This window comes from Camellia sinensis, chromosome 5, assembly GCF_055761805.1.
Source record: "Camellia sinensis isolate YWXY chromosome 5, ASM5576180v1, whole genome shotgun sequence".
Lineage (NCBI taxonomy): Eukaryota > Viridiplantae > Streptophyta > Magnoliopsida > Ericales > Theaceae > Camellia > Camellia sinensis.
The window spans coordinates 63,638,264-63,652,550 of NC_138965.1; the positions used below are offsets into that span (position 1 = coordinate 63,638,264).

At 31.6% G+C, this 14,287-nt stretch overlaps 1 protein-coding gene across 9 annotated transcripts; it reads left to right on the forward strand.

The window, feature by feature from the left end:
* Window positions 1–7,500: 7,500 nt before the first annotated feature.
* Window positions 7,501–13,064, forward strand: LOC114270253 (uncharacterized). 9 transcript variants are annotated; one of them, XR_014329570.1, is made up of 7 exons: window positions 7,514–7,572; window positions 8,220–8,319; window positions 10,131–10,321; window positions 10,958–10,997; window positions 11,278–11,475; window positions 11,616–11,740; window positions 12,715–13,064. XR_014329570.1 is itself a non-coding variant. In XM_082869019.1 (6 exons), the coding sequence occupies exons 3-5, from the start codon at window positions 10,205–10,207 to the stop codon at window positions 11,463–11,465; spliced, it is 345 nt and encodes a 114-aa protein (XP_082725145.1). In that variant the 5' UTR covers window positions 7,505–7,572; window positions 8,220–8,319; window positions 10,131–10,204; the 3' UTR covers window positions 11,466–11,475; window positions 12,715–13,064. The 9 variants fall into 9 exon arrangements, 6 of the variants coding, with proteins under 6 accessions (XP_082725145.1, XP_082725144.1, XP_082725143.1 ...); XM_082869019.1 differs by lacking the exon at window positions 11,616–11,740 and having other exon boundaries at window positions 7,505–7,572; XM_082869018.1 differs by lacking the exon at window positions 12,715–13,064 and having other exon boundaries at window positions 11,616–11,905.
* The last annotated feature ends 1,223 nt before the right edge of the window (window positions 13,065–14,287 follow it).

Genomic DNA, 14,287 nt, shown 5'->3' on the forward strand with positions numbered 1-14,287 from the left:
CTTATTTGATTTCATCTTCTTAAGTACAATATCCATTTCAAAGTTCCTAATCTTGCGATAGAACCTATAGCCTTGATTTATCGTATTACTGGTTATTTCTTCCCCCTATTGCCGTACCTCTATGTTCTTCATTTAACAGTTTCTCAAAATAATTTTTCCATCTTTCCTTAATCTCTTTATCCTTCACCAATACCTTAGAATCCTCACTCTTGATGCACTTAATTTGATTAAAATCTCTTGTTTTCCTCTTTCGTATCTTAGCAAGTTTGTATACCCTGTTCTCTCACTCCTTACTATCTAGTCTAGTGTATAGGTCATCATAAGCTTTCAACTTAGCCTCTCTCACTACTTTCTAGACCTCCTTATTAGTCAATCTATAGCTCTTAAGGTTTTCCTCAGTTCTACCTTTCTGTCACTTTTTAAAGCACTTTTTTTTTTTTTGCCTTAATTACTGCTTGAACCTCTTTCCTCCACCACCAAGTTTCCCTAGAGTTGGGTCTCGTTCCTTTCAACTATCCAAGCACTTCCCTTGAGATTCTCCTCATACAATTGACCATCCGAGTTCCATATAGTGTTAGCATTATCTTTCAAGTCTTAGGTATCTTCTTTATCGATTCAATTCTTCAATATTTCTAGTTTATTCCATTTTTTAAAATATTTTTTCACAAATATTTTACTATTTAGATACATCTATCTAAGGTGCATCTAAAAAAGTAAAAAAATTGTTTAAAATTTTAGAAATATTCAATAAAAACAAAACAAAAAAAATACAAAAAATAAAAAACTCAATTTTAAAAAAATTGAATTTTGAAAACTAAAACAAACACACTGAATCTTTTTAATAATTTTTAAACATATCAACTTTTAAAATTTAAAAATAAAATAAAAATAAAAATACTATTAAACTAATAAAATTGTCAAACTTCCGCTCAATGGACACTACAAGAAAATAGTGATTTAGAGACTAATATTTAGAGACTAATTGAATTTAGTCTCTAAAATTCATCATTTAGGGACAAAAATAATTTTTAAAAGAAAATTATAAGAATACACTGTATTTCTTTATGATAAGCCAAAAAAATTATCTAGAGACTTTTAAGGACCAAAAAAATTAACACGTATGTTCACTTAGATACTTGACCCGTGTGTTTGAGGTGGGTAAAAGCTGGAGACGAAGTAGTTTGGTTGCTAAAGGTCGTCAAATACACGATATAAGAATTGATCTTCACTAGGACTTAATCGATCTCACCTGTTTCCTCTGTCTAGGACTCTGACTCAATCGATCTTCAACTTCGATCGATCATTAGCTTCAGTCTGAATCGATCTTTGTACCGCTTCATATCCAAATTGATCTTTACTTCAATTCGAATGCATCTTTGTACTGATCTCAGCTTCAATCGATCTTACCTACTGTAACTTCAATCCGAATCGATCGTTGAAGATTTGAGTTCTTTGGCTTCAATCGGAAGGTAAATCAATGATTTTCATGGCTGCTGAGATCTTCATCTTGATGCACAATTTTCTGAGATTTTCTATCATTTTTTTTAGCTACACACACACACACACATATATATACACATATTCTGAGATCTTATATCATTTATTCTTCATTTTTTTCAAATTTTTTGCAGATATATATAAGTTTGAGTAAATCGATTTGGTTTCTAACAGAGATTGTAGTAATTTGGATTCAATAGCGATTTGGTGTGTTTTCAATCTCTCTCTCTCTCTCTCTCTCTCTCTCTCTCTCTCTCTCTCTCTCTCTCTCTCTCTCTCTCCACAGACACAGCATATATACATGTACATATCTATACATATACTCCTTTGTGTTCATTCAAATTGCTTGAATTTAAAATTATGTATTCCTCTGCATTCTATGTTTTTATTTTTATGCTAGAAATTGCTTGAATTCCGCCACCAATATCATACACTCTTTCTCTTGGATATGAATTTATAAGCTTATATTAGAATGCAATAAGAGAAGCAGCCTTGTATATACTAAACATAAAAGATACAAAGCATCTTTTGTTAGTGTTCTTTTTATTTTAATAAAAGCATCATTCATTACTCACATATAGAACAATGAAAAATTAAGGGTAGAGTTATAATTCAAGCCAAAAATGTTGGCTTGTACATGAATAAAACCAGACTCTCTTTACTTACAGATTCATTAGTTCCAGACTACTTTATCATAAAACTTATAGGATAGATTCACAGATTTTCTGCTCTAGAAGTTTTCAGAAAATAACCAAATGCCTATCAAATGTAAAAAAAAAAAAAAAAAAAAAAAAAAAAAAAAAAAAACCTCTATTCAACTCAACAAAGCCTTGTCCCCATTATTTGAGATCATCTAAATAATTCTTGTTTCAATTCCTTTTTGAAAAAGAACTGAATGTTAAAAGTTGAAAAAAAGCATGGAAAATTAAAATTTCATAGAAGGAATGGAAAACTATATTGAAATTATTACAACATAAGCAATGTGTATTGGAAAAGAGCAAGGAAGAAAGAAAAGAAAGCTGATGCAATGCTACTTTAGATAATCTAAGAGTATAACTACGGGAAGGAGAATATTACCATTATTATTATTGGTGTGTGTGGGTGAGGACATTCTATAACACCGCGTAAGTTGCATGAACAGTAGCTGAATTTTCTATCCTTTGCCCATTTATGCATTGGAAATCTTTTTTTGGTCCTAATGCTCTTTACAAATTATTAGTTAAAGGAGATGCTGAGGTAGGCTTTTTACATTATTGGCATTGCGTCCTACAATGGTAAGCTTGACAAGGACTAATCACATTTTCTAGCAACATTCGCGATATTATTCTGTTATGCAAAGTTCTATGTGGGCAGTGGCTTGCAAATATGTGTCTCAATATTTTTTCCTTAGTGTTATAGTAGTTTTTTTTTCCAATTTTCATAATTGAGTGCCGGTGAGGAGCCCTCATTAAGGTCTGAGATGGTAGTAAACATGTAAAACTCATCCATTCAAATCCTCTCTGCCCCTAGATCTCATGCTGCTGTAATAAGGATTGCAGGAGAATTACATGCCCTGTTCTCTGTACACTTTTTGTCTGGCAGTGCTTGAAAGTCAACCCGGTTTTGTATATCGCAGGTACGTGTGGAGATACAAGATTTAATTATTCTTTCTCCAGTTTTAATTTCCTTTATATGAGTTGATATTTTAATTTTGCAATTGCAGGTTTATTACCGATTTCTGTCTAGTAGCTGAAATGGAGCTTTGGACTGTTGAAATCTCCAACTATAATTTTCTTCTCTCCAATAGATAATTCTTACATTAGTTTATCCAATTGATTCCAAAATTGTCCTTTAATATATTCCTCCAATCATATTTGGTCGATACTCTCAAAACTGTTGTGCTGGCTGATACCACGATCTAAGACCATTCTTCTAACGAAAACTTTCATTAGATGAGCATAGTGCAGTACATGTAGTGCCTTCAAATGATTTGGTTTCCCACTCATTTAAATATTGAAACATAATTTCTTCTTCTTTTATTATTATATTCGATTCTCGCTCTTGAATACTTTTGACAGGGAACATGTTCAATCATGAAACACTTTCATGGCTAAGATCAGTCCAACTGTTCGTCCAAGCAAGTGAGTGATAGATTTGTCGCAGAGGCTACACCATTGTCACCCTCTGGTACTGTTCTCATACTGTATGCTGCTTTTTGTTTCTTTTTACTTTAGTTTTACCATTAGTTTTGCAATTTTGGTAAAGTATGGCGTTCTTTTAGGAACTGCAAGATATTTAGAGTTGCATACAACTGAACTGCCCATAGAATTCCATGAGGAAGAAATAAGGATTAGGTATGCTGAGTCTGAATCAATAGGAAAGCAAGGGAAAAGTATCTACGAGAGAGGTTTGCATTCATGTTGGCTTAAATTTAGTTTATTGATTAATTGTTTTAATGGGTACCAATATATTGTTACAAGAAAGCTAAGGAAGAAGTATCGTTTCTAGCATTTGAATATCTAATGATTATGACATGGATGGTTCCTTATTTTATTTAATTGCGCATTTTGATCATGTTTATTCTATGTCCTAGGTATATGGCATATATTATGGACACTAATGAAGAGGAGAGAGTTAAGGTATTTTTTGTGTGTCTAGTTTGGGTCACTTCTTCTCAAAGGAAAAGGAAAAACCAAAAAGGGTCAATTTACTTGCAATGTCTCTCAATACATAGCTTTGATCTAAGAAATGTAATTGCTATTTACATTTTAGTTCTTTCTAGAGCATCCTCTTCAAATATAAATCCTAGTTTATTTTAGTTCTTATCATTGATTAGTTTCTATTTCTTTTCTTCCTCAAGTACACCTTATTCTGAAAGAACTAGCAAGGAAATCACTATCAGCAACACAGGTAAACAATCTTCAATTTTTTTTCCCCCAGTGAGATGGATCATCTTTGGTTAGTAATATTTCTTTGCAAAATAATTTAAATAATTTACTACCTAACCTCAACATGTTTATATTTCTACACATTTGGAAGTATTCAAGTTGTTTGGCGCATCTGACATGCATATTTCAGTTAGTTTGAAATATTCATGTAAGCTTATCAATAACTTTAGCAAATTCCCTATTCTTAAAAAATGTAAATAAAAAATGAGTTTCTTAATTAGGTGAATGATCCTTGTATATTTAAAAAGTTGATAATGTGACAATGTGAACAGGTGTTTCTTTAAAATGTAGAAGTGTATAATCTTCTAATCATTATCTTATTCTGCAGGTCCTTCAAAAATATGTAAAGAATTGGATATCAATTCCTGTACCATTTCAGGATAAGTGATGACATTCCAGTTGACAAGGATACTAGTTTCAGATTGCAACTTGATATGTCAATTTTTGAAAGTTTTTTGAAAGTAGAATCAAACATTTTGGAAACTTTGAATTTTAATTTTTGTAAAATTTTACTTTTCTATGTACTCATTATGATTTGGGAATGGAGTGTTTTTGATGTGTGGATGTCAATTTTTTTCTTTTTTGTATGATTGGATGACATTTAATTTTTGTGCATTTTTAGCTATCCCAACTTTGATTTTTAGCGACGAAAAAGTGTAGTAGAGAAAGTTATTTGTCTTTTAGCGACCAAATATAGTTGTCGTTAAAAATGTCATTATTTGTTTTTCGCGACCAAATTGGGATATTTTGTGACGAAGTATTAGCGACTAAATATTTAGTCTTATAAAATCAAACATTTTGTGACAATATAAAATTGGTCACTAATTGTCATTTTCAGTGACATTTTCAAAAATTCGTCACTAAAGACTTTTTTAAATGCGCTTTTAGTGACTTTTTTAGTGACGAATTTAATTTTGTCACAAAAACTATTTAGAGATCAAAATAATGGTTTTAGCGACCAAAATAATTGGTCACCAAAAGTCTTATATGTTGTAGTGGGATCAGCCCTAGTTTTGAGTTTTGTCTTCTCACGAGTGGGCCATTGGTTACCTAGTTTCCTAGTTTTATTTTTTTATTTTTTTATTGGGACCAGGTTTCCTAGTTCTATTGTTGACATTTTAGTATGTTTTCATTGAGAGGATGAAAATTGTCAACTGACTTCAATAGTTGACATTTGGTTGGCATCATTAATTCAGATTAAGAAAAATAATGTGTGGCTTAAGTTTAATATTTGTATTGAGAATTTACATTTGAATGAATTTAAATTACATAGGTTTTTTTTTGTTTTTTTTTAAAATTTTTGTTTTTGGTCTTTATTTAATAATTTATTCATATAGCTTGAAATTGAATAGTTTTTCCTTCTTTTTTTTTTTTTTTGAAGTATTTACGATTGTTTCAGAAAGTAATTATTTTAATTGACTTTTTAATTTTTTTTTACAAAAAGACATAAATAAATTAAAAAAAATAGAGAGAAAAGTTAATTTTTTTTATAATGATTTTTTAACTTTTTTTGATTTTTGTGCCCATATACTTCAAGTAGTACTAGTCTCTGCCATCACACTTACATTAAATATTGTTTTACAATTTAATAATTTATTCATACAGCTTGATTACTTTCTCTAGTTTTTATTTTTTTATTTTTATTTTTTTTAAGAATGCACATGCACAAATGCTGCTACTTGGTCATAACATAAAGAGAGAATAGATTGGATCATACACGTGATACTCATGTAAAATATGAAAGTTGACCCAATTCAAATATAAACTATCACTTTATTTTAATAATGTGAATTTTTTAGGTCTCAAGTAGGTAGGTAAGATTATTTTGACATTTTGGAGGAAAGGGATTTCAAAATAAGAGATATGAACGAATTTAGTTAACAATAATTGAAGTGGGGTATTATTGCTAAGGATTCGTTTGGAATGTGAGTTGATTTTTTGAATTTTTGACTATTTTAGCTTAGAACTAAAAAGTTTCATTTGGGATTGGTTTTTTTATTTTTTTTACTTTTGTGAGAAAAAAAAAATGAAATAATTATAGTTTGAATGTGATATTTTATCTTATTAGACTAAAAAACCTGTTTTATCTTTTTATAAAAAAATCTCTTTTTAACTTATACCAAATGAAGATTAAATAATTTTCACAACAAATAATATATATATCTACTCGCTTTGTGTGACTTGTGAAAAAATTGTTAAGGATATGGGGATGCTTATGGCACAACAATCCAGCTATTCCCGTTTTCGACTTCTGCTTGAGGGCTCGATTTGTCAAGCTTGGTTTTTAGGTGAGTGATTCGTGCGCCATACCTTAGGTTTGCCCAAGCCGGTGCACGAGAGATCACGGGATGTCGAAGCCGAGAAAGCGCCATCGACCATCCGCTTGCATTGTTGTTTTGATGTCTATATAGAGAGAGAAAGTTGTATGTATATATATATATATATATATAGAGAGAGAGAGAGAGAGTCGGATAGTTGCTGTGATAGCATCAACGTTGTCACAACTCACAACCCATCAAAATTTTCAATTATCTATATAATAAGGCACAAAGCTTTTTGAAAAATGTATCAAAATGTATATGAGATACATTTTGATCCAAGGGCTAAGATCAATGCCAAATATATATCAATGGTTGGGATGCGTTTGATTCCCGCCCAAACACGCTCTGCTCTCTCTCCCACGCCTACCAAACACGCCTGCCTCTACCCAAACGTTATCCTCAACTCCCTCTCCCTCTCTCTCTCTCTCTCCCTCTCCCTCTCCCTCTCCCTCTCCCTACTGTGCTTCACAACCGATCTGAGATCAGATAGCATTGCTGAAGGAGGTCATCAATGGCTGAGATGTGTTCGATCTAGGGCTTGATCTGATCGATCTTGTAGAGATTCGGAAGGAGGTCGAGATCTGGCGTTCCGATCACATAGCCCATCGGATTGACGGAAAAAAAAAATTTTTGGAAATTTCGACTTCTTTGGTTATTGATTTGTTGATTTTGCAGACTTCTTCCTCCTGAAGTGCGTCTGTGGTTCTGTGGTTCTACTTCTTCCCAAATTTCTGCTTCTGTGGTATCTGCTTCTGTGGTTCTGTGGTTCTGTGGTTCTACCTCCTGAAGTGCCCAAACTTCTTCCCAAGAATCGCCTTCTCTCTGAAGTAAGTAATTAGGGTTTAAAGAAAATGGAGTGGAATTTGGAGACATGTTTTCAGACATGTTTTCTTTGCAGACATGTTTTCTTTGATTTTGGTTTTGAATAGAAATTTCGCCTTCTCTCTGTGTTGCCATTAGGTATATGAGATAAAATTGATTTTGGTTTTATTTAAAATGAGTACCTAATTAAAGTGGAATTGATAAACTGGTCCGACTCTGGTTTTGGTTTTGAAGATAATGGAATTGTTCAAATTGGTCCTATTCCCAATTACGGTTCTGAACCTAATTAAAGTGGAATTGATAAAATTTGAGTACTCAAACTTATCAATGTACTCAAACTTATCAATGTTCAAAACCAAATTACGGTTCAAAACCAAAATCAAATTTGAGTACACCTTTGCAGACATGTTTTTTTTTTTTTTAATTTAAAATTCACATTCACATTGATAAGTTTATCAATTCCACTTCAATGTGATAAAAATTCAAATTTGAGTACACCTTGATTTTGGTTTTATTTAAAATTCACATTCCAGTAGATCAGTTTATGAGAAAATTTGATCAGTTTATCAGTTTAAAGAAAACAAAACACTTTTGATGGTATCATATATTTGATTCTGTGTTTGTGTTGTTTTTTTTTTTTTGTATTGTTCAGATGTCTACAAAAAGGTGTTTCGATTGAGCTGCTGCTAGGGTTCTGTTTGGTTGCTCTGCTGATGAATTCTTTTGATTTTTCCAAGCTTCATCCTTTTCTGGTACTTCACCCCTATCCTTTATTATTTACTCTTGAGATGCGAATCAGTTTGTATATTTCATCTAATTCTTGCAATTTGTTCAGTTGACAAATTATGTTGCATTTTTTTTTTCTAGCCTTTTTTTTATTTCTTCTTCTTTTTCCTCCTCTTTAATACCCACCCATTAATGATCTGTTTTAGTTGCTGAAGAAAAAATTAATTCATGTTATTGGGTTTTCCTATAGATGAAAATTTCAGTGATAATTTTTATTTTGCTCATTTTAAATCGGATTTTGCCTTCTCAAGTTCCTTTTTTTAATTATTATTTAATTTTATTTGGCAGCCTAAAGTAATGAAAACCCCTCCCTAGCAGAGTTTTAGTAGTGTAGTATTAGAGAGAAAATAATAGAATTTGGCTATGGCTTCTTTGTGTTCTTAGAAACAGTGACGGAAAAAGGAAAAAATAATGGGAAAGGAGAAAAGAGGGAAATAGTTTTTTTTTTTTTTGGTTTTTTTTAAGGGGGCAAAAAAAAGAAAAGTTAAATCTGTTGTTGTTGTTGTAGAATTTGGGATTGCCAGAATTGTTTTTTTTTTTTTTTTCTTCTACTTTATGAAAGGCATATAGTATACTTGGATTTCTCTACTTTTTGGGCTCAGTAGGAGAAAACTAAGCTTCAAAATAAAAAACTTCTATCGTGTACTGATTACCGACTCTAGATTCCAACATTTCAAGGCAATGTGATTTTCTCTATGGAAGAGAGATGTGCTTTCTTGGAAAAAAAAAAAGAAAGAAAAAAAAAAAGAAGTTTTCATATTAATGCTCTCATTAATAATTTCTGTGAGCAATCTTTATGGAATGGCCTGTTTTTTAATACTACAGGCACAAGAGGATTGCTTTGGTATTTCCAGGCACATTTTGGATATTTCCACCTGTGCACAATTGAAATTGGACACACATGGGGACTAAGGTCAGTGTGTGGCAATCACATCGAAGTGAGCCGACCTTCTGACTTGGTCATGGAGAGTTTTCCTTGAGTCCACCTCTTTAGCATTTCTAATGAAGCTTTTGGTTGATCCATTGGAACCATGTGACCAGCATCATGAACCTGTTATTAAGGATCAAAGTGGCAAAAACAAACTTTTTAGGTGCCAAAGTGAGAAAATGTTGAAAAAATGTGTCGAAGTTAAAGAGTTTGCGAGAGAGAGAGAGAGAGAGAGATACCTTGAGGAACGTTAGAGGACCATGGTTTTTAAGCAGTCCTGCTTCTGCACCATCAACCAGAAATCTCACAGTGGGAGCTGCTGTGAAGTCTTTCTGACCAGACCATTCCATCTCATGAACCCATTTTGAATTCCCTGCCCAATTGAAACACATCAGGATTGTAAATGCGACCCAAATACTATTTTTTGGGAAAATTATTCAGTAGTCCCGGTGCATGTACATGAGGTTTGCGGTGGATTTTTTTATTTTTATTTTTTATATTTGATTTATTTGTTTTGAAAATGATTTGTTTTGATTTGCTAAGATTAAGTGTTTTTTTTTTCTTTATCTTTTTTTTTTATTTGTGATTAATGAAAGGTTAATTTATTTGTGATTTGTTTTGATTTGCTAAGATTAATTTATTTGTGATTTTTTTTTTAGTTTTTATATTTAATAACTATCTCTTTGCATCTAATTTCGGGTCTCTCTGACCTCTGCTGTCTTGGATTCTTCTCATTTTTTGGGTTTTGGGATGAAATCAATTCTAATTGCTATGCATATTTTTGGGATGAAATCGATTCTAATTGCTATGCTATGCAAAAAATAATTTCTACTATTTTTATTTACATAGATCCTGAGGTCTAAGGGGTCTTAACTGCTGCCCAGAAGCAGTGGCCTCACATCCATATATTTGATTTGCTGGTTATGGCAGATTTGGCTGTCAAGATGGTAAAAGCTGGTTACCAATATATCACAGTTCTAGGAGTTGATTTTATGTCAGAAAATGTGCCGACAATCCTTGATCAGGCTGGCTTCTTAGAGGTAGTCTTTTCCTCTTCTTTTCGTGTATTCTTATTTCATCACTTTGTCAGTTATAAATCCAATTCTAAAAACAGTTTTCAAGTTAACAGAGTAAAAAGTGCTACTTGGTCAACAAATATTTTAATTGAAGCATAGATTTCATATTTCAAGAACTAATAAATTAACATAATTAAAACATGAAAACCAAAATCCCATAAAATGCATGCATTGAAAACTATTAATGTGAGGTAATTAGTTTTCTATCTCTATGTATATATAATGACTATTTTAATATAATACCTTTGTTCATATAATGAGAAGGGTAAAATTGTTTTTTTAGGACTTTACATTTTTTAGGAATGTTTTGTCACTTGGTTTGTTGCACGAGGAGTAATTAACAAATAGCATTCACACAATCAGTTGGTGTGGAATCCACTTCAATGATTATATAATGGATATTTTATTTAATAGCATCGGTACCCAATTTGTATACATATCATCGGTACCCAATTTCTTGCTCACTGTAAAACTAATGAGTGTTTTTTTGAGGGGTATAAATATGTATTCTATTCTCTGTTAGTTGCAATATTGATCTTTTGCCAATACTTAACATGTGAAATTCAACGGTGCAATACTTAATTGCTGTGGTGCTACCAGATTGGTGGAGAAAGCTTGAGAATTTATTTACCATTTAAAGGTGAGTTCCAATTGGACACCACTTGGAACTTTTGAATTTCCTTAGATTGATGTGTTAATACTTATTGAAAGAAAAAAGAAAGAAAAAAAAATTTAGAGCATCGAGTTGGGAAAAAAAATGAGTTCAGAAAATTCATTGTTTTGGAATGGATTCTTTTCAGCCGTTTTCTTGAGTTATTTCGGAATGAATTCTTTATTGTGTTGTTTTAAAATCTGTTTTGTTGTGTGGTCAGAATATTCAGAAAATTCATTGTTTGGAATGAATTCTTATATTTTTTCAGGTATGGTTTGGTTTTGTGAGTTTAAATCCTTAAAAGCCATTGAAGCCTCAATGGAACTTATGTCAGCCTCAATGGAACTTATGTCTATCAGACCCTTTCAGATCGAAGGAAAAGCTCCATTCATCCTCCATGTAGAAAAGGAAAAGAATAGCGTACTGCTTTTAATCCTCATAGAAGAACCATCCTAAAATTCCTAATGTGAGTTTTCCTTTTAAATTTTTTCTCCTTTTCATTATACAATATATGCGCCTTTTAGGCCATCGACTACTCTTTCTATCTCTCCCTGTCTCTATTTTCTTTTATTTTAATTCCCTAGCTCTAAACTTCAGTTACAACAGAAAATAATTGTGAAAGGCCAGTTAGAACTATTGGGTGCATTTGATATTGAAGATAAAGCCTCTGAAATTTGATGTGAGCCCAAATCAAGTGACAAGAAACAATATCAGAAGTGAAAAGAAAGAAGGTCAATAATTTCAAATACTTTTATTTGGCTATATTTTAGAGCAATAATTTCAATTTTATAGTTGTTTTTAATTGATGACTTTTACATCATCCCTACAATTACTCTCTTTGAAGTACGTTTTCATTCATATAATTTATTCAACCACATTGGGGCATTATACATGGTTATCAAAATCGCAATTTGGATCATAGTCCTACAATCCTAAATTGTCAAAACGATCCAAATCGTTGTAGGATCGGTGTTATAGTAGGATCGCAAGTAGGATCATATGTAGGATCATAAGTAGGATCACTGGATTTATGATTTTTCACCTTATTTTTATTATTCATCATTCTAATTTGTATTTTTACCTAGAAAGTAGAATCTTACGATTCTCAATCTGATCCTACAATCCGATCCATGAGACCCTCTCACCGATCCTATGTAGGATTCCAATTTTAACAACCTTGGCATTATATGGCCGCAATGATTTTTCTCGACAGCTGATTTTGGTAAGTTGGATTAAAAATGGATTTACTTAACCTAGGTTTGAATTTATGCTATTAAATTGGTGAGGTAATGTAACATTAAATTGACGTATATGTATGACTTCCAAGTCTAAAGCTCCACAAATCGTATGAGTGATAGTTTTTTTTTTTTTTTGGGTACAAGGAACAAAATCCACTATTTAAGTGGTTATATGGGTTCGATCGCCCCCCCCCCCCTCCAAAAAAAAAAAAAAAGAAAGTTATATGGGAGTGCCTTTAGGCACAAGTTATGCACTAGACATTAACAATGTTGACTTTTGTTTAATATGTGTTCTCATATCCTAGCAGCCCAACCAATCTCATTGCCAAAAGTCCAAATCTTGCTTTAAAAAAACTCTTTAAAATTTCTTAGTTTAGTCTTTTTTGCATGAATTTGGAAAGTAAAAATAAAACGTGAGTGAAATATAAATGAAATATCAGTTAATTTTTTTTTCTTTAATGTTACAGATATTTGATGCGGTTTCAGTACTTCTGGGTGTTATGAGTGCTCATTGTTGTGGTTGATTTTTGGATTGGATCTGTGTTTTTCTTGCTGATTGATCTTTAATTGTTGTTGGTGCTGTGATGATCTGGGTGTTGTGAGTACATATTGTTGCTGTTGTTTATGAATTACGATGATGTAGAATGATGATGATGCAGATAAGATACATGTATAAGACTTGATCTGTGCAAAGTAAATTTTTGTAGCTAAAATTTTTTTTATGATGATGATGAACATATAAGATTTGGTAATTGTGTTGTTGTCGAAGAACAAATATGATTTGTTGTTGATGATAATGATCTTGAACAAATGAGTGTAAATTTTTCATGGACCCAAAGACAGTAAACAGGATGATGGTGTTCCTTTTGTGGGTTTATGATATTTTGCATTGTATTGTTGTGAGACTTAAGGTTGGCATTGAGTTGGATTTTTGTAGTCCTTTAGGGTAAAATTTGTTTTTGATGGTTTTGAAATGGGTTTCAAAACCCATTTCATTGAAATATTGGTTTGTGTGATTTTTTATTTTGGATTTGGATTTGAGTTTGTATTGGAGGAGGTTGTATTGGAGGAGGTTGGTGTATGATTTACAAGCAATAACCAGTCACTTATTTAAAAGCAATAAATCAGAGATGGGTATAGATGGTCCGCAACCTTCATTGGTTTTGTGGCAGCCTAAGTGACTTACAGCCTAAGTCACTGTTTGGGTATGATTTACCATTACTTACGTCGTGCCTTTAGGCACGGGCATACACTAGTATTTTAATAATTTAGATCGTTCATATTATAAAATTTATTTTATATATTTTTTATATAAAAAATAAAATTAATAATTTGTTCTAAACATAAATATGGTCTTATTATGGGTTATAGATGTCTAATTAACTTAAATTTTTTTCATGGATGATTTACTCAATGAACCCTACATTATAAACAATTTAGATCGTTAAAATAAATTAAGAATACGCCTTCACGGGCTCACAACACTATAAGGCACAACACCAATCCCAGGTCGTTTGATGATCTAAACAATTAATATTGTAGGGTTTGTTGAACGTATTATTCATGAAAAAATCAAATTAATCAGATATCTATAATCCCATGTTCAAGTTCTTTTTGTTTTTTTTAAAAAATTACCAAAAGTATGTTAGTTGTTTATTTTAAAAAAATAAAAAATAAATGCAGTCTAGTTATGGGGCTACAGATGTTCAATTAACCTATTTTTTTTAGCGTGCTCAGGCCATGGTCCATTTTATAGAATTTTAAAAGCATAGATCCAAGGGCCTTTTTGTTAGGGTCCATAGGGTGAGATTATTAGTGTGTGGATTGTTAGTGAGGGGATTAAAAAAAAATTATATTTGTTTGATGACACCAGACTAACAAGAATTCATGTTTTCTCTGTCATTTTATGATGTGATTAACCATATGAAATTCTATAAATACCCTTGGTCTTTTTGAAATATTTTAACATTAAAAATCATATTTTGGTACTATATTATTTTGAGTTGATATATATTTTTTTGGTATAAATATATTGTTTTA